The sequence below is a fragment of the Phascolarctos cinereus genome, unplaced genomic scaffold, assembly GCF_003287225.1.
Source record: "Phascolarctos cinereus isolate Bilbo 61053 unplaced genomic scaffold, phaCin_HiC Scaffold_5;HRSCAF=322, whole genome shotgun sequence".
Classification (NCBI taxonomy): domain Eukaryota; kingdom Metazoa; phylum Chordata; class Mammalia; order Diprotodontia; family Phascolarctidae; genus Phascolarctos; species Phascolarctos cinereus.
The window spans coordinates 345,388,649-345,413,260 of record NW_027555958.1 but is presented as its reverse complement, the minus strand read 5'-3'; the positions used below and the strand labels follow the sequence as shown (position 1 = coordinate 345,413,260).

The 24,612-nt window shown below is 39.0% G+C and overlaps 1 protein-coding gene across 6 annotated transcripts in view; it reads right to left on the bottom strand.

Moving 5' to 3' along the window:
- Nucleotides 1-24,612, bottom strand: part of WDR64 (WD repeat domain 64) — a 174,253-nt gene that overhangs the window by 86,662 nt on the left and 62,979 nt on the right. For all 6 annotated transcript variants that reach the window (XM_020982060.2, XM_078156256.1, XM_078156257.1 and 3 more), the window contains 2 exons: nucleotides 24,482-24,561; nucleotides 11,931-12,070 (listed from right to left, as the gene is read on the bottom strand). In XM_020982060.2, coding sequence (XP_020837719.1) covers nucleotides 11,931-12,070; nucleotides 24,482-24,561 — 220 coding nt within the window. The remainder of the gene's footprint in view (nucleotides 1-11,930; nucleotides 12,071-24,481; nucleotides 24,562-24,612) is intronic.

The following is a 24,612-nucleotide window of genomic DNA, read 5'->3' as shown; positions in this document are numbered from 1 at the left end:
TTTGCTAAGAAAATCCCAAATAGGGTCATAGAGAGTCAGACATGACTGAAATGACTGAACAATACTCTTCTAGGCATCTATGACCTGGGAATCATAGAGATGGAAGGGACCTTAGAAGTCCTTTACTGCAACCCCCTGATTTTGCAGGTGAAGATAGTGAGGGAGAGAGAAGTGAAATAATAAAGGTAGAATTGAATCAGTCCTTACTCTCAAGGAACTTGCACCATCATCCAGGAAACAGCGTGTAAAGCAAATACAAGGTAAATTTTGTTGGGGGAGGCACTGGCAACTGTGGGATCAGGAAAAGTCTGATGTAGGGAATGGTGCTTGAGCTGACCTTTGAAGGAAGGTAGTGATTCTAAGACGTGGAGGTGAGGGAGTAATACCTTCCTGTCATGGAAGTCAGTCCTTAAAAAGGCACAGAGACATAGGAAATAGAATAGAATGTTTGATTGAACCATAGAGTGTATCAGGGGGAGTAATGTACAGTTATCCCTTCCACATCCCAGGGGTTAGGGATGCAGTACCCCAGCAATCTGGAAAATTGGCATAAAATTTTTTGGCCCTTTGTAGCAGAGAAGTAGTCTGAATTTTTTCTTTTTCTTTTATGGCATATTCACAATATCTTATTGTAAAATTTAGGTTGATATGATGCAATACTATACGTAGATTTTATGCATTTCTAAACTTTTTCTGTGTTATCTGCTGGCCTTCATGTGTCATCTGTAGCTTCAGCAAAACTCCCCCAAAATACCCATATAATTTCTCATGCCAACTCGCAATATATCGAAACCTTGATGGGGAAAGTCGAAATATGGAAGAGATAACTGTATGAGAAGCCTGGAAATATAGGCCATGAAAATTTGTGAATGACAGAGGAATTTGTACTTGATTCACTGTAGTTTGAGTACCAGAGTGATGCCGATCTATCAACAATCGTTAAGCATTTATTGTGTTGGGCTCTGTGCTAAGCACTAGGAATACAAAGAAAGACACAACAAAGAGAAATAATCCGTTCTCTGTCCTCAAGGAGCCCACAGTCAAATGGAAGAGATAATGCGCAGACAGCTATGTACAAACAAGAATATGCAGGATAAACCGGAGATAATCAGCAGAGGGGAGACAAGAACTGTGATTTAATAATATTTCTCTAGGGAACCTTCCAGTTCTAAGTCTATGTTCATATGTATAAAAATAACTGATGTAAATAAAAATGAGATCTAGGCAAAGAGTTAGAAGAAATTGGGGAAGAAGTGATCATTTTTTACTCAGGAAGAAGTAATTGAATTGGTCCTTAAAAGAAGGTCTATCACTTTCTAGCTATATGGCCATGGGCAAATCACTTGACCTTTCAGCCTCAGGCAGCTCTCTAAGACTTATCTATTCATTTATAGATGGATGGCAACCCATACTGGTGGACAGAATTCATATATTTGATTACACACACACACACACACACACACACACACACACACAACTAGGTGGCACCATGCCTAGAACACTGGGCCTGGAGGAAGACTTGAGTTCATATCCAGCCTCAGGCGCTTACTAGCTGTGTGACCCCGGGCAGGTCACTTAACTCCTGCTTGCCTCAGTTTCCTCAGCTATAAAATGGGTGATAATAATTGAGTTTATCTCCTAGGGTTGTAGTGAGGATCGAATGAGAATATTGGTAAAGTGTTTAGTATGGTGTGTGGCACATAGTAAGCACTTAACAAATGCTTATTTCCTTCCTTTTTCTCTATTTCTCTATATGTTACATATGCTATATATATATATATATATATACATATATATACATGTATATACATATGTATATACATATGTATGTATATATGTATGTATAAATGATAGTGCTCATTCATTTTTTCATATGTGTGACTCTCTAGATACATGGCTCTTCAGGGGGCAGGGCTAGTGCCATGAACTTCTTTTGTGTGCTATGGTAGCTAATACAGTGTCAGAGACATAGTCTAAGCTCAATAAATGAGTGTTGATAAGCTGGATAAATCAGGTTTTAATTTAGTTTTTAAAAATCATTCTATGAATACATGAAGGATCTGTGATATTGACAGGGTACGGAACTTTGCCTGTCCTGTAATCTGAGATTTATGGGTCTCCACAATCTGACTTTATCCCTGTGCAGGGGTCTATAACTGCTGAAATCCTCTGGCTTCATCAAGTCCATTAGCTATGATTCTGACTTCATTGGACTTTTTGCCCACACTTGACTCTAGGATGCACTCTTTTGACTTTGCCCCCCTACTATCTTAAACACATTTGTCCTAACCCTGAGATTTTGCTAAACCCACAGTGAAAACTCCCAATCCTTATTCATTTTTATTGTCTAATTTCATTGTTCCTGGCTTATGGTTACTGAAGGAAAATGCAGAATCGCAAGAAGTTGGTCCATTAAAAATTTATCCACTTCATTTTATTCTTCCTCTCTGGTCTATAATTCTACTACCCACTGATTCAAATCTAAACTTCTTCTTTTTTCCGCTTTTTGGTGAGGCAATCAGGGTTATGTGAATTGCCCAGGTGACATAGCTAGTGTCAAGTATCCAAGGCTGGATTTGAACTCGGGTCCTCCTGACTCCAAGGCCAGAGCTCTATATACTGTGCCATCTAGCTGCCTCATAAATTTCTTCTGCTGAGCAGGAAGAGTTCTCTGCAGTCTGCTCCCATCCTGCTTATCCCATTTTACTTATTATTGCTCAGCATGGCCAGTCTATTCTTGTCAGTCTAGTCTCCTTAGTGTTCCCATCATGCACCATGACCCTTCTCACAGCTGGGCCTTGTTACTATTCTTCCCTTCTCCTAGGATGCCACAGATCTTAGGATCATGGAGATGGGGCTGGAAAGGACCTCAAAGACCAGCTAATCAATCCCTCTCATTTTACAGAGGAGGAAACAGAGGCCCGAGGAAGATGAGCAACTTACCTAAGACCATATAGTCATGACCACTAGTCATCAGAAGTGTGACTTGACCCCCAACTCATCTGACTTCAGTATCAAGGCTCTTTTGTATCCAGCCATGGACATGAGGAGTGGGCTATGAACTCATGCCTCCAGAGGAGCCAGCATCCTTCCTTTAGAATGTCGTCCACTAGGGGCAGCTAGGTGGGTCAGTGAATAGAGTACCGCCCCTGGAGTCAGGAGGGCCTGAGTTCAAATCCGGCCTCAGACCAAACATTTGACACTTACTGGCTGTGTGACCCTGGGCAAGTCACTTAACCCCAACTGCCTAAAAATAAAAAAAAAATAGAATGTCCTCCCCTACTACTCCATGTGTTCATATCCTTCAAGATGTAGCTCAGATCCTATCTCCTCTCTGAAGACCCCCTAATGATGCCATAGTGAGGTAAGGAACAAAGAGGAGTGTACCCCAAAGTAGGATAGGACCCAAAACATGAGCTGATTGGTCAATCTACACCAACCCTGAGACTACTGAGAGAAAAGAAACATCTTCCACAAAGTAGCATAGCCAAGGGGTGAGTGACAGCAAGCTCACTGAGAGCCAGACAGAGGTACCCAAGAAGTCGCCTGCTATTCAAAAATACTTTGGTGTTGGGTTGTGCAAATAACAGGTGGCTTGGATGCTTGATTGACAGCATGTCAAAGAGCACTGACTGTTGTTCTGCAAAAATTATTTTGATCTTGTATAATCAATATGGTAGATTACAAAAAGCTGAGGACTAGGAGTTAGGAATGCACCTCAGCTTTAGCAGTAAATAGCTGTGAGAGTTTGACTAATTGCTTTGACCCTCTGTTCTTCATTTGTTAAAGTGAGAGGGGCATGATTTTATGATTTTATCTCACATGGAACAAGGGGAAGGCTTAGCACCAATCCTGGGACACTTCATTTTATGTCATCTGATCAATATAAATCCATCTCTTCTTCTCATTATTGGTGGGAATGGTTAAAGATGCAGGGAGTCAAGTTTTGTTTAAAGAGTGCTGTCATGCTTATGTACTACCATCCCAGGAGTAGGGTGCTCAGGCAGAGATAGAATTAGATTTTCTGTGTGTTCTTCAGATTGAAATCTTGGGCACTTTGAGGAGATATGGAAGAGGATACCAAACAGTATGCAGGGACATCTTTAACAGACCTGCATGCCTGAGCAATCAGATGCTCATTGCAATGACCACGTACAAAATCACCTAACTTCTCTGAGCCTTGCTTTCTGTACTTGTAAAATGGGGATAATAAAGCTGAAATTATTCACTCTCCCATCATTTTTGTGGGGAAATAGACTTTGTAAATCTTAAAATTCTATGACAATGATGATGATTGTTCTGGAGAAGAATTCAGCAAACTGAGGGGTCTGGATATCATGGAGACAATAACCAGCTATAGGGAAATGTTCCTATTGGTTTTTATCACATATGGGAGGCAGGGTGGTGAAGTGGATAAAATGCTAGATTTAGAGTCGGAGGGCCTGAGTTCAAATTCCAACTCTGCCATGCCCTTCCTATATGACTCTGGGAAAGTCATTGAATATCTCTGGATCTCAGTTTTCTCAACTGTTTTTTTTTTGGTGAGGCAATTGGGGTTAAGTGACTTGCCTAGGGTCTCACAGCTAGTGTCAAGTGTCTGGTCTGAGACTGGATTTGAACTCAGGTCCTCCTGACTCCAGGGCCAGTTCACTATCCACTGTGCCACCTACCGCCCCAGTTTTCTCAACTGTATTATGAGGAGTTTAAATTAGTTGATTCCTGGGTTCCTTTCCACTGCCACATCTATGATCTTATGATGCTGCTAATAATTTTGTGGGTTCATGGTATACAGCAGTTGAATCTAGCCTCACTGTTACTTATGTTCTCAAACAAGCAGTAAAAAGACAAATAAATTGTGAAGAGTAGGAAAACTGAAGGAGTTCAGAACTCAGACCTCTAATCTCAGTGAAATAGGATTTGAAGCCTTTTGCTAAATGTATGTTCCTGTCTCCTCTACCTCTTGAAACCCCTACCTTTCAAGGCTCAGTTCAAGTCTTACCTTACAAGATGTCTTTCCTGATCAGGTTTGCTATGATCTTGTTAACCTAGCCAATGATTTTGGGACAAAGTGTCCTCTTGTAGAGCACATTATACTTTCTAATCAAATGTTTTGCCTTTCTTTTAAAAAAGTGAAAATCTTAAAAGGAATAGCAACATCTAACTCTGTTTGCTATTTCTTGTAAATCATCTGCTTCCTCCTCTTTATACAAAAAGGGAAGAACAACTGGCCAGAATGGGTATAATTGGTGCTTGGGAACATTGCCAACCATTGTTCCTTTTGAGTTTGCTAATGAAATGAAAGTGGATAAAGTTTTCAGTTCACTCTGTATTTTCTCAATGATTTTCAATTTGCCTTCACAAACAGTAGCTCTGCCACAGCTGTTAGACCATTGAGCTTGGTGTGTAGCAATGCAATCAGCCATTATCTTAACTGTCAAAAGAGGAAATACTATTTACCATGCGACTGTAACAAAGGAGAATGATGACAATCTACTCCATGCAGTTCAAAAAGTAAACAGAATTTCTAGCAAAATAACCAGCACATAGTAAGCAGTAACCAAATTAACTGAAGCTTGACCCTGAGGTCAAGTTTAGAAAAGCAATAGATTTTTAAAATCCTTCTTTAGCTTCCCTTTACAGAGTCATTGGGAAGGATGGGATTTTTGTAGTCTATTCCTCTGTCTCTGGGCATAATCACAACTATGACAAAAGGTTATATTTGCCCTTTTTAAAAAAAATCTCCAGAGAAGAAACCTCTGAAGCTTTTGTTTCTACATTGTTTTGATTTGGTTTTTGTTCACGGTGGGAGGGCAGGTAGTGGAGAGGGACATTATAAACACATGTAAAAATAAATAAGTTTGTTTACTTAAAAAATAAAGGACACTCCAGTTCTCTCCACTTAACAAATGTGTCCCATTGTCTGAGAACTTTTGCTTTCAGGAGTGACTTCCCAAAGTCCTAATCCTTCTGTTTAATTTTCTCTGTTTCCTCTGGCCCTGTCCTGAGTGGAATCAAAAAACATTAATTCATTCTCATACAATATTGCTCATCTTTGTCAAATCATGAAGGGAAAAGGAAAATAGATATTCAAGGTAATTCCAAATGGTGATGCCATAGTGTCCAATTACTAAAACTTTGGAACTCTCATGATTCCTGCCAGCTGAGATAAGTGAAGAAACTACCAAGAGATGATTTCCTCTAATATTTTTTCTAATGTTCTCTCTTCTCAAATGCAGATCTTCAATATATTTACTCAGTGACTCTCTTTAAAAACTGCTAATTTACATAAAGCACTGTAATGAAACAAAAGTCTCCCAAAGTAACATAACTATTATGTGGTGATTTCGTCCCTATTACATTTTAAAAAATTAATAGCTAAGTATTCAGCTCAGCTAGTCAAAAATTCTACAAAGTTGCAAATGAAAAGGGAAGGCAATCATTTTTTCAATTTCCATCAATCAAACATTTATTAAGTGCACCTACCATGGTGCCAGGCACTGTGATAAGCAAGAGGGATATGAAAAGAAACAAAAGCCAGTCCCTGCCCTCAAAGAGCTTACAATCTATATCCAGTGAAGTTATAGTAATACCTCTGCTTTAGATAAGAGCTTTGTGGAAGTATCTTTCTCCTTTACAACAATTCTGTGACTAACATAGATTTATATAGACTAGCTCACTTGCTTTACTTAAAGGTGTGAGAATTGGGATTTCCTGATTCCAAGCCTAGAGCTTTTTTACCTTATACTTCAGTGCCTCTTAAGAACATCTCAGTGACTCCAAGTCCAATGGAGAGAATGGTTAATGATGACTCTAAGGTTACAAATCTGGATGATAGAGAGGATGATGTCCTCAAAAGAAACAGGGAAATTTGGAGTGGGCAAGATTTATGAGAGGAAATGATGAATTCAGTTTCAGATATGTTGAGTTTAAGGTGATAGCAGGATATCCAGGTGGAGGTCTTCAGCAGGCAACTGGAGATGTGGAATTGGGTTTCAGGAGAGACACTAAGGGTGGGTGTATGGATTTGTGTAGAGGTGATGATTGAACTCTTAGAGGCATATGAGATCTTCAAGAGATAGGGTTTTAGAGGGAAGGGATATGGGCCCATGATGATCCAGCAAACAAGACTGACCAAAGATAGAATTAGGAGAAAGTGGCATCATTGTTTCATAAGAAAAGATTAAATACACAGAAAAAAGGAATAATACACAATGTTAAGACTTGCAGAAAGATTAAAGAGGATGAGGCCTGAGAAAAATCACCTGATTTAGTTGAGATCACCAGGAAACTTTGAGAGAGCAGCTTCAGTAGGACCATGAATTGAGACTTACAGGACCAAGAAGTGAGAGGATGATGAGGAAGTGAAAGCAATGAGTGTAAATTGCTCTTTCTAGGACTTAAGCAATGAACAGATAAGATGGATAACTACAGCTAGAGGTAATGACAGGGTTAAATGAAGTTTTTTTCTTTAGTTGTTTTTTTTTTTTAAGATAAGGGAGATACAAGCATGTCTGTAGGCCACGGGGAAAGAGTTATTAGATGGGGAAATATTAAAAATGAGAGAAAAGATGCTATCTCTATATGGATGACTCATAAGTTTATATTTCCATCCCTATTCTTTCTGCTGAGCTCCAATCCCTTATCACCGACTACCTAACCATTTCAAACTGGATGACCTGTAGGTATCCCAAATTCAACAGTCAGTCAATCATCATCAAGCATTTATTAAGTGCTTACTCTGTGCTAAGCACTAGGGATACAATGAAGACAAAAGCTACCTTCCAGGAGGTCACACGTTAATGGGGGAACAATATGCAAATAATTAAGGATATAGAATGTATATGCTGTATGAATGGAAAGTAGGTCATCTCAGAGGGAAGGCACTAGCTGTAAGTGGTAGGGAGGGGAGAGGGAGGACAGAACCAACCTTATAGAAGCTGAGATTTAAACAGAAATTTGAAGGAGGCCAGGAGGTGGAGGTAGAGGTGAAGAGGGAAGGATTCCAAGCATGGGGTTTAGCAATTTAAAAGGCAGGGAATCAAGAGATGGAGCGTTGTGTGCTTAAATGAGAAGTTTCCCAGACCTAAGACGTATGTGCTTGGGCCCATACCAGGCTTTGGCCTCAGGCTTCTTTTAAGCACTTGACCAGACCCTCATCTGTGTCTCTTATCCACAATGAACCACTTTCTGTGCCTCCTTATCCTTCTAGGACTCTCCTTTTCTTAAGCAAAGGGGTTTCCTCTCCAAACCCAGCCCTCTTTTCGAACTTTCTTTTTTGAGCGGAGGGCTCCATGAAACTTTCAGTCACTCAGATTCTCACCTCTGTGTAATTCTCAACTCTTCAGTCTCAGTCCACCTCCACTCCTCAACATCTATTCAGTTTCCAAATCTTGTCAACAACACCTCTTATATATATCTTCTTCTTTCCGCTCAAATAGCCAAGACCCTCAAGCTTTCTTCACCTATTTCCTGTATGATTTATTAAAATAATCTCCTCATTGTCTCTGCCTCAAGTCTCTTCACTTCTCTACCCTTTTATCCAGGTGATTTTCCTTATGTACAAATCTGACTATATGACTCACCTTCTTGTGATTTCATAGAAGGATCAATCAGTCACATCTATTAAGCACCTACTTTGTGCTAGGCCCTGTGCTAAGTGCTGAGGATACAAAAAGAGGCAAAAGAGAGTCCCTGCCCTCACAGAGCTTATAATCTAATGGGAGAGACAACATCCAAACAAATAAATGCAAAGTAAACTATTGTTATTGTTGTTCAGTCATTCAGTAATGTCCAAATCTTCAAGACCCCATGGACCATAGTATACCAGGCCCTTCTGTACTCCACTGTCTCTTGAAGTCTGTCCAAGTTCATGTTCATTGTTTCTGTGGTACAATTCATCTCATTCTTTACCATCTCCTTTTCCTTTTGCCTTCAATCTTTCCCAACATCAGGGGCTTTTCTGATGAGTCCTATCTTCTCATTATGTGGCCAAAGTATTTAAGCCTGAGCTTCAGTATTTGACCTTCCAGTGAATAGCCTGAATTAATTTAAGTATTGACTGATTTGATCTTCTTGCTGTGCAAGGGACTCTGAAAAGTCTTTTCCTGCACCACAGTTCAAAAGCATTAATTCTGCAATGTTCAGCTTTCCTTATAGTCTATCTCTCACAGCCATACTTTGCTACTGGAAAAACCATAGCCTTGATTGGCAAGGTGATGTCTCTGCTTTTTAGTATGCTGTCCAGATCTGCCATAGCTTTCCTTCCAAAGAGCAAGAGTCTTTTAATTTCATGGCTGCAGTTTCTACCTTCAGTGATCTTTGAGCCTAAGAATATAAAATCTGACAATGGGTTGTTGAAAAAGAATTCTTCCATTTTTTCTCCCTCTATTTGTCAGGAAGTGATGGGACCACTTGTTAAGATTTTTTTTTTCTGTTAAGCTTCAGGCCAGCCTTTAGCTTCTCTTATTTCTCCCCATCCCTCAACCCCATCAAGAGATTTCATAATTCCTCTTCACTTTCTGCCATCAGAGTGGTACTGTCTACATATCTGAGATTGTTGATATTTCTCCCAGCAACCTTAATTCTGGTTTTTAATTCATCCAGCCTAGCATTTTACACGATGTACTCTGAACATGTTAAATAAATAAGGTGACAATGTACAGCCTTGTTGTCCTCCTTTTCCAATTTCAAACCAATCAGTAGTTCTGTTTGGTTTTAAGTATTGCTTCTTAGCCCACATACAGGTTCCTCAGAAGACAAGGAAAATAATTTAGTATTCCCATCTCTTTGAGGACTTGCCATATTTTGTTGTGATTCACACAATCAAAGGCTTTTGTGTAGTCAATGAAGCAGAAGGAGATGTATTTTTCTGGAACTCACTTGCCTTCTCCATAATCCAGCAAATGTTGGTAATTTGGTCTCTAGTTCTTCTTCCTCTTTGAAAACCAGTTTGTTCTTCTGGTAATTCTCAGTTCACATATTGTTGAAGCCTAGCTTACAGAATCTTTTTTTTTGTCTTTTTTTTTTTTTGGTTTTTGTTAGGCAATGGGGTTAAGTGACTTGCCCACAGTCTCACAGTTAATAAGTGTTATGTGTCTGAGGCCAGATTTGAACTCAGATCCTCCTGACTCCAGGACCAGTGATATATCCACTGACTTGCAAAATCTTAAGCGTAACTTTGCTGGCATGTAAAATGAGCACAATTTTTCAGTAATCTGAACATTCCTTGGCATTGCCCTTCTTTAGGATTGAGATGTAAACTGATCTTTTTCAATCCAATGGCCGTTGTTGAATTTTGCAAATTTGCTGGCATATTGAGTGCAGCACTTTAACAGCATTTTAGGATTTTAAATAACTCAGCTGGAATTCAATCACCTTTATTAACCTTATTGTTAGCAATGCTTCCTAAGGCCCACTTGACTTCTTTTTCCAGGATGTCTGGCTCTAGATCAAACACTTTTTTTTCAACAACCCAAAAGGTGACTTTACAGATAGATATTATCAAATGGTCAATATAGAAAGCAAACTACGTAAGGGACAAATAGGAAATCATTAACAGAAGGAAGGCACTAGAATTTTCAGAGTTGGTAGGGACCTCAGTTACAGGTTTAGTCCAAACCATGACAAAATAGGATTCTCTTCTGTGACATCACCAACAAGTAGTAATCCAGAATCATGTTATAGAATTTCAGTTGGAAAGAATCTTATTGATCAGCTAGTCCAAATTAGACTTGAAAAAACTTCCCACTACCACATGCTCCAACATGAGTCACCTAGCCTTTTCTTGAAGACTTCTAGCTAGAAGAAATCCACTGTCCCTTGAGACAATGCATTCTTCATTTAGATAGCTCTCATTGTTAGAATATCTCTCTTTAGGTCAAGACTAAATTTTCTTCTTTTTAAATATCCATCCAGTGCAATTATTATTTCTGCCCTATGGGGTTTTCAAATAAATTACATATCCCTATTTCATGTAACAGACCTTCAAGTACTTGAAGATTAGCTATCACCCTCATCTCCCTGCCCTACCCGTCCCCAGGCTTTTCTTCTTCAAGTTCAACATCTCTAGTTCATTTATTGGTCGTCCTAGGGTATGATCTAGAGACCCATCCCCATCTGGTTGCACTACTCTAGATGTTCTCTGGGACTTGGCTCAAATGATTTCAAGTAAAAACATAGACCAGAGTCACATGGGATGGACAGGCCTGGATGGTCTGTAATCAGTATTATTAGCGGAAGCTTTCAAATTAATGAGTTGATGGATCCATTGGAGTATTTGATGATGATACTAATAATAACTGCCATTTGTATAGTGCTTTAAGAGTTATAAAACATTTTTTAAATTGCATCCCATTGTGTTCTCGCTGCAATTCTAGGAGATAGGTTTTGTTGTTGTTGTTGTTATTCTTGTTGTTGCAGCGAGGTGACCTTCAGTGGATAGAGTGCCAGGCCTACAGTCAGGAAAACTCATCTTCCTGAGTTCAAATCTGGCCTCAGAAACTTATTAGCTGTGTGAGCCAACCCTGTTTGCCTCAGTTTCCTTATCTGTAAAGTGAGCTGGAGAAGGAAATGGCAAACCATTCCAGTACCTTTGCCAAGAAAACACCAAATGGGGATAACAAAGAATCAGATGTGACTGAAAAAGCCACTGAACCACAACACAAAGTGGAATTATCCCCATTGAGAAAAGTCAATTGACTTGCCCAGATAGCCGGTAAATGTCCGAGACAGAATTTGAACCCAGTTCCTCCTGACTCCACGTCCAGCACTCTATCCACCATGCCACCTAGTTGCCCACAGTGTTAGAAGACATGAAAGCACAGACGGGTATTATTTCTTTACATAATTATCAGTCACCTAAAACCTTCAATATGAGTCTCCCAGATTTCCCACTGTATCATTAGTTAAAACAATTTTTAAAAAATTTTTACCTTTGCAGAAGATAGGCTGATCACATGCTGATCTTTTTCATTTGTAACAAGTTCTGTAATACTGAACATATGCCCAACAAGTTTCCCTACAGGTTTAGTGCTGATATTGGGATGCCATAATCGGAGGATTTTGTCATCTCCTGAAAATTAGGATACAAATAGTTTGTTTACCAAAGAAAAGAAAATTAATTGACAGAATTCAGATAGTTTCTCCTCCCTCCTGTGCATCCAACTATATCTCTGTATTCTAATTCCTAGTCGACCTCCTCCCAGGAACATCCCTTAATTAGCTTTCTAAGCTGCTAACATATTTCTGACCCATTCTTTAAACTTTAACACATATAGTAATGCATAATGTATGATATATAAGACATACAATATTACAATGTATGATATTATAATATGTAATGTAATATGATATGATATATCATAATAATGACAATTTTATAATAATTGCACATAGGTATTGTATATAAATACTTGCTATCATAATTTTTTTTCTCATTCCAGTGCTTTCTTATTTGAAATATATGTTTAAGAGAAGTAGTCTGTCAGGAACAAGGAACACTCTCAAAAAAACTTAGTGACCACATGGAACCTATGTGGGTTGGTATTGCCCTGTATATCTCCTTTTTTTTTTTTGAGGCAGTTGGGGTTAAGTGACTTGCCCAGGGTCACACAGCTAGTTAAGTGTTAAGTGTCTGGTCTGAGACTGGATTTGAACCCAGGTCCTCCTGACTCCAGGGCCAGTGCTGTATCCACTGTACCACCTAACTGCCCCATCCGTGTATATTATCTTTAAAATAGTGCTGACATTTAATAATATATTCTATAAGAACTGAATTACTTTTTTCCTCACATAAAACCAAAACAAACAAAACAAAAAACCTAAGTACCTCCCCTCTCTGAAAAAACATTATTCAATCTCCATCTATCAAGAATTATTTTAACAAAAGGGAAGTTGTTTCTCGCCCTTCCACAATTAATATAATCACAGAAAGCCCAGAATGTAATTACCAAGTATAAAGTGTGAGCTAAGGAATTTGCTTACAGCTCCACAACAGTATAGTCACACGTGCTATCGTTCAACCAATACATATTTATTTAGCACTTTCTATGTTCTAGGCATTATGCTAGACATTGCAGATATGAAGAAAGGGCCTTTAAAGATAGTCTCTGCTCTCAAGAAGTTCATATTGTAGTGAAGGAGATAACATGTAATAGTAATAATGAGAGCTAGCATTTATATAATACTATTTGCCAGGCACTGTGTACTTTATAATTATTACATTGTAAAAATTAAATTGCTCTTTTGGTCCTCACAAAACTTCTGGGAGGTAGGTAGTCTTATTATCCCCGTCTTGCAGATCAGAAAACTGAAGAAAACAAAGGTTAAGTGATTTGTCCAGGGTCACACAACTAGAAGGTGTCTGAGGCCAGATTTGAACTCACGTCTTTTATGATGCCAGGCAAGTACTCTATCCGCTGTACTGCCTTGCTATAATATAAATAAATAGGTATATACAAGGTATGTAAGGGGGAGGTTTTTCTCTTCTCTTCCCCTCCCTTCCACAATGGCATCACATACATTGAACAGTAGGTGACATTGAATCCAGCCAGGAATAGAGGGACACCTATCCAAAGATAGCCGTGGATGCAGAGACAGTCCTTTGGGGAAGGAGACAGCTTTAGGTGGTATGCCAAGTCATAGCAGAAAGGAATACTGGCCATGTCCTCAAGAAAGGAGCAGATTCTCTGAGTCTGGTTGAGTGGCCTGTCCTTATCCAAGGTAAGGTGCAGTACCGTTCTGCAAAGAGAGTCCAGATCATGGAGTGCCAGCAGTTATGAGTTGCTCTTTGCCACGTATGTATCCTTCATATGTGTCTCATTACCAACGTACTCTTAACTTGAACTCCACTACTCCTGTGGACACTGGGAATTTTTGTAAAAGTGTGTCCTTCCTTCCTTTTGGAAGGAAGCTTGCACCAACTGTTTTAACTATCCTATCTTAGTAAATGCCTTTGTAAAAACTAATTAAGCCTATTGGCTGATTGTTACACTGGTGGGACCTACTGAGTAGTGCATGTAATATTAGTCACCCTCTAGTGACTCAACCATAATTATGAGTTCAGGTTGGGGGAATATCCCAGAGGAGGGGTTAAATGAAATTTCTTTATTTCCAAAGAACTTAAGATGAAGTGGAGTCCATTTTCACCAAGTTCCTCTACTGAAGTTCTATTCTAATTCCTAACTATGGCATGGAAGTGATCCTGGGTTTTCAAAGGCTGTGTCTTTGGAATTCAAGCACAACCTAATCACTTTCATGTATAACTGCTCTATAGTTCATAAAACCCTTTCACAGTTGATTGAGTTCAGCTTAATTCAATTTGACGAGCATTTATTAGACATTTAACGCATGCCAGGCACTGTGCTGACCCTCAAAAAATACATTCTACGGTGAGGAAACAATATGTACAGATAAGTAAGTAAAGTTGTGGGACACACTCAAAGGCTGTGGTTTGCTAGCCTCTAACATATGGAAATCAAGGAATGTAGGCAGGCAGGTAGAGTATAATGACTTTGTCCAATGGGATTAGTTCTGCACCTGTTTCTTCCTCATAAGAATGAAAAAATGAATGAGTTTTATCCCCATCACTTTTAAATGGGAGACAAGAGCCCTGGGCACTTTGTAAGGAGGGCAGTCTCTATAATTGGTGCTGGGTTCAGTAGCTGGGAACTAACCAGGAAGTCATATGGCATTTCTAACCCTATTAATATAAAGTCTCTGTGAGAGATACTGTCCTTGGTAATCATGAAATCTAGTAAAAAGACACTTTTAACCCTGACATCACTAATGAGCCAGGATGCCTATGTCTCTGTGTCCCAAAGGTCTGAGCCTAGGGCCAGGACTCTCTATGTTGAAGAAAAACCCAATTCCTAACCATGTCTCAGAAAAAAAAAAGACAGGCCTCTATAAGATACCGAGGTGTTTTTTTTCTTTTTCCAATTTTGTGACTGGGTATTTTACAGCTTTTGCATTCTTAAATAGAGCTGTAGAAGCCAAGCCTCCAGGCTTTAAGCTAAAAGAGCAATGGCAGAGCCCACTTAGCCTATGGGGAAGATGTTACACTGCAACTCAAACCTCTATTTGAAAGCAGAGAAGAATTCTGCAACCTGAACAGCAGTGACCAGCCCTAGCAGGGTCTCTGTGCCACACTTTTAGGAGCCCAGCAGAGAATACACTTGATGACATCATCAGAATACACCAATGACCCCATAGAATAAGAGACATGAATGAGTTGCCTTGCCACCCGTAGACCCTTTTATATGTGTACCCTGGCCACAAATATTCCCTCTGATGGCATATGTATTTGTGGTGGAATTTATGGTGAAATCGTTTTATGGCTACTTTTCTTGTTATACTATTACATCATATGTCTTTGTTCAGAACAAATCATATACTCTGGTCAACTAGAAAAAGTATACACATCAGTAAGGGGTTTGTGTGCACAATTTTAAATTGATACAGACCCACAGAGTATGTTGAATAGGTAGTCCTGACTGGGGGATCCACTATAGGAATTGGGAGTTGCCTCAAGGTGCTATACAAAATATATACAAAGCATTTCCTGGTTGGGGGAGAGGATAGTAACATTGGTGGGAATATTTTTGTTGTTCAGTTGTTTTTCAGTCATGTTGGGGTTTTCTTGGCAAAGATAGTGAAGTGGTTTGCTATTTCCTTCTCCAGCTCATTTTACAGATGAGGAAACTGAGGCAAATACAGTTAAATGATTTGTCCAGTAAGCTAGATTTGAACTCAGTGAGCCTTTCTACTCCAGGCCTCTAATCTATCCACTGTGCCACCTAGCTGCCCTGGTGGGAATATAAAGGACTATATATAGGAGGTGGCACTTAGCTGAGCTTTGAAGTGAGCTAGGAATTCCAAGAGGAAGAGAAAAGGAGAGAATGCATTCTAGCAGCATGTGCAAATACATAGAAATGGTAGATAAAATGTCAAGCATGGAGCACAGAAAGTAGGGCAGTTTGAACAAAAAAGGGTTTTTGGGGGGTAATATGAAATAAATCTTGAAAGATAGGCTAAACATAATTGTGAAAGGCTCTAAATCCCAACAGAGAAGTTTGTATCTTATTCTAGATATCATAGGGAGCCAGTGAAACTTTTTGAGTAGAGGAGTCACATGGTGTTACCTGTGCTTCAGGCCCTTTTTGGAAGATGGATTAGAGAAGGGAGAAGCTAGGAGCAAAGAAACCAATTAGGTACATCTTCATTTTGTCCCTTTATACTGGCTCCTCAAGAGATGCTTGGAGGTTTGCAGGGAGCTGGGTGATGACTTGTCCAGTATGTAATGGTAGGGATTCTCTTTGGAAATGGATTAGACTGGGTAAGACACTGAAGTCCCTTAAAACTCTCTACACCCTTCTGTCAAGATCCCTAGTTTCCTGCAGGACTCACCTCAAGTGTCCCCTACTAGGAGGCTTTTCTTGACACCACCTGCCCCCGTCCCCAATTGTTCATGTTTTCATAACCAAAGCATGTTGAACTTACTTTGTATACACATTTATAGAAACATAACCCGAGGTGGTATAGGGCAATGATGTCACAGTCATATAGGACTGGGCCACTTAACCCTACGTAAGGGATTCCTGCAGCTATTTGCCAATTTTATTTTAATCTGGTTCAGGCCATGGGAGCCAGGTATTTGACACCGCTGGTATAGTGGAGAGAGTTTGGCTCAGAATGTGGAAAACTTGAGTTCAAATCTTGTCTCAGATACTTTCTGGCTGAGTGACCTGGGATAAGTCACTCTATCTCTATCTGCCTCAGTTACCTCATTTTAAAATCAAGATAATTCTAGTTCTTATCTTATAGGTTTGTTGTGAGATAATATGTATAAATATATACAAATCAGTCTGTAAACATTAACTAGGTAAATGCTTGTCATCAGCAGACAGTTGTGGGGTGCAGTAGATAGAATGCTGGACCTAGAGTTAGGAAGACCTGATATCAAATCCCACCTCAAACACAGTTTCCTTGTCTGTAAAATTGGAATAATAATAGCATTTACCTCTTGTGTTTGTTGTGAGGATAAAATGAAGGAAATTTGTAAACCTTCAAGTACTATATAATGTTGTTGTTGTTATTGTTTCATATGTCCCCCCCATAAACCCTTGTTCCTTGAAGGTGAGGACTATTTCTGCTTTTGTCCCTGCATTCTCAGAGACTATCTCAGTGCTTTGCATAGAGTCAATTCTTAATAAATGCTTGTTGAATTGAATGCCCTTTTCATTGATTCATTTCTTCTTCCTTAAGATTAGTGCCCCTCTCCCCTAAGGTTCTTCTATTATCTCCTATCTTTTCTCTCTTTTTATTTTCTCTCTTTGCAGTTTCATTCATTCATACAACTTCAGCTATTACTTCAATATGGATAACTTCCAAACCTCTATTTCTAGCTTTGTCCTCTCTTACAAGTTGCAGACCCATATCTTCACCTATATAGAGCATCTCCATTTGGGTGTTCCCTGACTACCTCAAAATCATCATATGTCCCTAGCCAACTTTCTGACCACTATTTTTGTCAGTGGCACCTCTTTTAACCCAGTTTCCCATGTCTGAAACCTTGGTTTGCCTATAACTCTTCATTCTCCCTCACCTCATACATTCCCTTATCCAGAAGTAGCTATCTAATTGATTGGACAATCAATTGTCAAGTTCTGTCATTTCTACTTTCAAAAATTTACTAATATTTTTTGCACGTGTCCCTTCCTCTCTGTTCTCACAGCCACTACCCTAGAATGGAGGAAGGTGAAAGGAAATAAGTGTGTGGGTGGTTTTGTATTCTTTGATGGTGAGAAGAAAGTAGTTTATCAATAGTTAACTATCTATGAATCACATTCCTCCTCCCCTTTTCTGGAGTGTAAACTTTTAAGACAGAGAGTCTTATCTACCCTTGGAATCTCTGCCAGTGCTGCATGGTGCTCTGTATAGGATGGTTGCTCCAAAAATGTGTGAATTGAATTGAGTTGAAAAGGATGCTTAGCAAAAATGTAGTCATGCTGTAGATATCCTGTCCTCATTTTGCCTTGGTTGCCGCAAGAACTTCTTTTTTTCAAGCTCAGCAAATGTCTGCATACTTAACAGATGAAGCTGTACCCCACAAAGCTGCCTTCATGTATTTTGAGCAGTTAATCATTACGCACTGTCTACATGCTGTTTACTGACTACGGTTCCCATTTGTTCATACCGTCTTCTTTACCAGGCCTCAAGAAGGTTGCTCACCATCTATGGCACATCCCCTTCCCACATTGCTCTTGCCAGACTTCTTGTTCATGTCTTCCTACCTTTTCTCCCTAGCCTTTGTAGAATTTCGGTGGGTTATAGCTAATTTAAGAAAAAATATGTAGTCTTCTGCTTTATGTACAGAGCTATGACTGAATACTGAGTGCTAGATAATAAAATCTATCCCAATAATTTCCAAAAACTATTTTAGCCTATCACCATATGAGAAGAAGGTTCATGAAATAATCATAGAATCTTAAAGGTGAAAGGTACCTTAGAGACTATTTCATTCAGACTTCTCTTAGAATATGTGTAACCCATGTTCCTGAACCAAAGCCTTGGATTTACACAACCCAGGTACAGTTTTGAGGGCCTCTCACTAATCATCTCTCTTTGGCTCATACACTACCTAGGATGTTCCCTGGGAATATGAAATTATAGCTCATATCTATGTCTCTTACAGAGTTAGGCAAAATGGCCTTCATTTCATATGCAAACACTCAGGCTAACAGTATATCAAATATATCACAGATTTTATTTCACTTGTCAAAAAAAATCCTATAAAGCCCATAAAGTGTCAAGACAAATCTTCCCTATTTGGTGAGTTTCCATTTTTCTTAAAGATCTTAACAATCTTCTAGACTTATGATATTACCCAACATTTGAAAATCTCTTGAAAATGAAATGCATTTGCATTTGAGAGTTGACCACTCACCCTCCAGTAAGGCCTACCTCCCCCATATTCTAGCCCACCTTCTGTTTTTGTATGGCCCGGGATCTACAAATCTTTTTTTTTTTTTGCATCTTAAAATATTTTTTAATAAAAAAATTAAAATATTTAAATAAAAATGTGAAAACCAGTCTTAGCTCACATGGCATGCAAAAAGAGGCAGTAGGCTGCATTTGACATCCAGGCTATAGTTTACCAACACCTCTCTAGACTTATAGGACTTAACCTTGTAGTTGGGACCACCCTCCAAAAACAAAAGCATTTGGAATACTACAGGATTAATTCCCTTACCCCCAGACCTATTTAGTCTCTCTAACTCTCACTATTAATGATGGGCAAGCACACTGTAGCTCTCTTTCTCTCTCACTACTCCTCTGCTCCAGCTCCAGTTTGGTCCTAGAATGTCTCCACTGGGCCCAAGAACTCCCCCTTCTTTTTCTAGATGGCTTGGTTCAGGGACTCAGCATTATCCAGGGTCGTCTTCTCTTTGGTTCGGGAAAGGCTTGGTCTTCAACTTCCTCTGTCTGTCCAGGAATTCCTCCATAGTTCTGCTACTGCCTCTGGTGTGGCCATCTCTGTAGCCATTTGGTTTCTCCTTTCTTGAGGCCATGTGGTTACCTGAAATGTTCTGTAAATAAACAGGTTCCCTTTCCAGGAAAAAAAAAATATCAGTCTCTGTAAAGCCTTCTCCTATCTGAGGTCTTGTTCTTTCATCCCTTTTATCTTTGTGTCTGTTTTTCCCCCTTTAAAGATTAACTCCAAGGGTGTGACAAAGTATGACAAGCCATATTTCAATCAATCATCTTCAATGTGGTTTCAATAAAACTGGTTAATATTAGTACCTGGGCCAAGAGTATTAGTTCACACTCCAATAAGGAGGTATTATCAGAGATATCTTTACTTTCTATAGGGAAGTGTCTCCAATTCTAAGACAAGGTAATTCCTTTAGCCTCGTTAACCCTGTCCAGGTGTCTTCTGGTCACACTGTGGAACGTGGAGACTGAAGCCTGGAGGGGCTAAGTAGATTCTGCAACATCACACAACTATTTATGGATACAACTGAGACTAGGACCCAGTTCTTCCAATTCTCAGACCAATGCTTTTTCTACTCACCATGTTTTGTTTCCCTTTTTAATACAGCTTGATTCCATAATTTGATTTCAACTAAATTTTATTAAAGATTAAAAGTTGCAGTCTGATCCCAAATCCACAGAGGTGCAGTTTGTATCTGAAAACCTTCCCAAATAGGTTTCAGAGGAATTGTTTTCTCTCTGTGCCACCTCCATCAGGCATTTATGAAGTTGATTTTTTTGAACCTAAGTGATAAACTTTACATTTATTCTGATTAAATTTAATTCAATTAGATGATGGCATCTTACTCTGTATCCTTTTTTAGGTCAAGACTCATTTCATATTTAAAAGGACCCCTTATTCTTCCAAACTCTTGTGTCATTTGTGAATATGAGAAGTATGCTATCTATATTTGCCTCTAAAGAAGCTATTAATAAGGGTGTTTAATGACCTAGAATCAAGGAAGGGCAGATGCCTGGGTGCTAGACACTTGCCTCTAACTTCCCGTTCCACTAGATTCTTTGAACCCAATCTTTCAGTTACAAATTCACCTAACTATACTGTTGCTTAGCACACATCTCTCCATTTTATCCATAAGAATGGCATGACAGATTTTATCAAATGCTTTGCTAAAATCTAAGAATTCAAAAATCCACAGGATTATAGATGGATCTATCAACATAGCTACCCTGGCCAAAAGAGGAAATCAGGTTAAACTGGCAAGATCTGTTTTTCAAGCCTTTTAGAGGCTTTTAGTAATCACTGATTTCCATTTAATTATTCAAAACCGTTTTCCTATGTTGTAGAATATTGACAGACATGGAAGTCAAGCTCACTAGTTTGCACTTTTCAGATTCTACCTTCTTTCCTTTTATGAAAATTTTCCCTTGTCTAATCCTATGGTATCTCTTTTTTTCCCAAATCTTTCCAGTTCCTTTCCTTAAAGACAGAGACTTATTTTTGTCTTTGTGTCCTGAGAACCCAGTGGTCCTCTTTGAGAGTGAAGGATGAACAACAACATAGTGCCTTGCTTAGAGTAGGCATCTAAGAAATGCTTATTGAGTTGAAAATCACCAACAGCAATTTAGCAAGCACATCTTTGAGCTCCTTCATCCAGGCTTGTTCACTTGAACTCATGGAGGATAACTTGATGCTACATGATCTTACTGATCTTGGCTAGCCGCTCACCAAAACTATATTATTTCTCTCTTTTTCAGTCCAAAGTTCATGCAAGAGAACCCAGAAGCAATATGAGAATTGAGCAGCTCTCTCCAAACCTACACTTCAAAATCTGATTCTCTCCAGACTTTTATGCCTGCCTAGCAACAAGATGACTACTTCATAGTCTAATTAAAACTGAAAATAATAATAAAAGCTAGGATTTTTTCAACTTTTCTTCCTGACCATCCATGAAACAATACTTCTTCCTAATTTCTCAATAATAACCAATATCGCCCTTCCCAATTGTCTCAAAGGAATCTAATTTCATTTTTTAAAAATCTCAATTTTTTTCCCCACTTACTCCTTTGAGTCTTTATCACCAAGCTATATGGGACTTTACTTGTACTTATTCTTATCGTGGAATGGGTTTCTCAATCCATAGAGCATATCTTCATTAGTTGAGAATGTTTTTTTTTTGTTTGCTCATATTTCCAACATCAGTTTCTGAATTGTGCCTTTGTGCTAGGAGCAAATTCTGTCCCTTTCCATATTCTCTAATGGGGTAGGCAAGCCCTGCAGTATATATGCTGCTACAGTTCTGGATGGGGTAGCTGGGGCTAGACTCTATCCTCTGTTTCCTCTCCTAGTATCACAGTTGCATTAGATGGTGAACTTCCTGAGGATAGATTCTGCCTTTTGCCTCTTTTTTTAACCTCCAGTGCTTAGCATGGTGCCTGCACATGGTAGGTACTTAATAAATATTTATTGACTGACTGGTAACACAGTGTGTGTGTCTGTTGACTATGGGTCACCTCAATCTCATTCTCTTTATATAATCCTCAACTGTGAATTGGTGAATTGGTCCCATCCCCTACTTTGTCCCTGACAGGCTCCAGTTGGATTGGATGCTGGAGATCCCAGTGGTTTCTGGCTTCTTACAAAGCCCCTTGTCATGTAGATCTAGACATTGAGCTCTCATGTTATGGTTCTAAATGCTCCAAGGTGTGCCAAACTCTGACTCCTTATACAGTAACTTATAGAGGCTGACAGTGTGCCCCACTGATGCTTTAGCCGACCAAGCTAAGATCCCACTGATTTCAGGTATTGTCCCCCTATCAGGGGACACTGGTCCTCTGTTACAGGAGTGGCTGGTTTCTGGCTGTCTTCTTTTACTATCCTGGACTAGATGGAGACGCTTATTGCTATTTCTCTTTGCTTTTCTTGATCATTGATCTTTCTGATGCCCTTTTAGATATTTCCTGGACTGTATTACAGGAAAATTTGGCTCCTCCATGATCTTTCAGGTTGTTGGTTCAAGTGAAAGTCTTTCTGCCCTCTCTACTCCATCCTTCACCCAACTGCCAAACTGATTTTCTAAAGTACATATGTATGTCTCTCCCTTATTCACATAACTACACTGGCTCCTGTTACCTCTAGGATCAGATATAAACTCCTCTATTTGACATTTTAGTATTTGTTGATTGATCTGAAATATATTTTTGTCTTCCAAAGTCCTTGCCTTCAATTAGCAGCCATGTCTACGCCAACCATGTGAAGACTTCCCCTGGCACAGTGGGCAGATAAGAACAATTTGTTCCAATGGCCACAAAGCCTGCTGAATCAGGCACTGTAGAGCACTTAGAGCTTGGTCAGACATTGAAGATGCCAGGGTCATACACTGTGTCCTGAGCCATCACCAGTTGCCATTGGACTTTGATGACTCTGAAAGAGAGAGTGAGGCTGACAACTTTGTGCAACTCTGCCTCATTTAACTCCATTTCACAGTCAAGTCATCATCCCATGATGTCATTGGTCCTCTTTGAAAATGAAGGATGAACAACAACAGGAGGTTTCTAAGCACTTCAGTTTCTTGCCTAGGACCTCATAACATTTAGCAATTGCTTCTACATTCTTTCGGGAAGCATGACATGTGCCCATCTGCATCACCAAGTAGCTATAGGGCATGTTAAGTCAGTCAACAAACATTTATTAAGGGCCTAGTATGTGCCAGATACTGTGCACAAGCCTTGGAAAGTTCTCTGTTATGTTCTAGGTACATATCCTAGGAACACAATAAACCTTTCTATATTGTTATCATGTTGAGACATAGCTGCCCTTATACCCTGCAGAAGAGAGCCCATCAACCGCAATCAATTATCATTTCTTCCTCTAACACCAGTTAAATTATTGTTCACTTGGTGATACCTATTGACTCATATTATCATTTACTGGAAGTAAACATCTTATTCTTCTTTGAGAAAAAGCTTGTCTCAGGTACATCTGTTAGCACTTTACAGTTTATGAAGAATTTTTCAAAACCTTCAGATGCCGTCCCCCACAATGCTTATTTCAATACTCTGGCACAGTGTCAGTCAATAAATGCTGCTGGTTTCATGAATATGCTAGGTCTCTATTAGTGCAAATAATTGATCCCATGAAATATTCACATTCTTTCAATTCACACTGCGTATTTCCATTGGGCTGGAAAAAGTTATCTTATTTTACATAATTAAAACTCTGAATAATGTGAGTACAAATAATCTGGAGAAATATATATATATATTTTAACATGTGAATACTAAAAGTAGGATTATTTTCTCATAATATTTGATCACATGAATATAGAACTATAGGTTTAGAGTCAGAATGACCTTAGCAATCATCTACAATGCATTCCTCTCGCTTTACATCTGAGAAAACTGAGGTTTAGAGAGGTTAAGCGACTTATCCAAAGTCACACAACTTCTAAATGTCAGAGCTAGAATTTGGACCCTCATTCTCTGACTCCAAATCAAATTCTCTTTCTGCTCTACTGCACTGTATTCCTATGATAAGACAGTCTATGTTCAAAGTGAGACAGTATGGTGTGATTGTAGAAAGAAAAGTAGGCCACAAATTCAAAGACATGGTTCCAAGTATGGCCTTGGCCACTGTATAACTTTGTGACTTTGCCCAAGTTACGTCATTTCTCTGGACCCCATTTCCTCATCTGTAAAGTAAAAGTTGGACTAATCAATTGATTTCTGAGGTCCATTTTAGATAGGGATATGCTATAAAATGTTTAACAACCAACTCAACAAAAATGTGTGCATGACAAACTTTTAATTTTAATCTGCATTATTAACACTTTTTTCATCACTTTTTTAAGTCTGCCCAGTCAGCCAAACAATAAATCAAGCTTGTGAGCCAGTAGAAGTGGTATGCTAAAGTTGTAGTTAAAAAATTCTATGAAAGGTGAAACAAGAACTTTTCCCTGCCAAAAGCAAAAGAGTCTAAGCATTGTGCACTTACCTCCAGTAACAATGACATTTGCTTTTATACAGTAAACAAAAGTGTTTGCTCCTCTTGGCATAGAAAATTCTCTGACTGGCCTGCAAAACATGAGAATAGGTATAAAGTGGTATTATACATTTTTTTCAAAC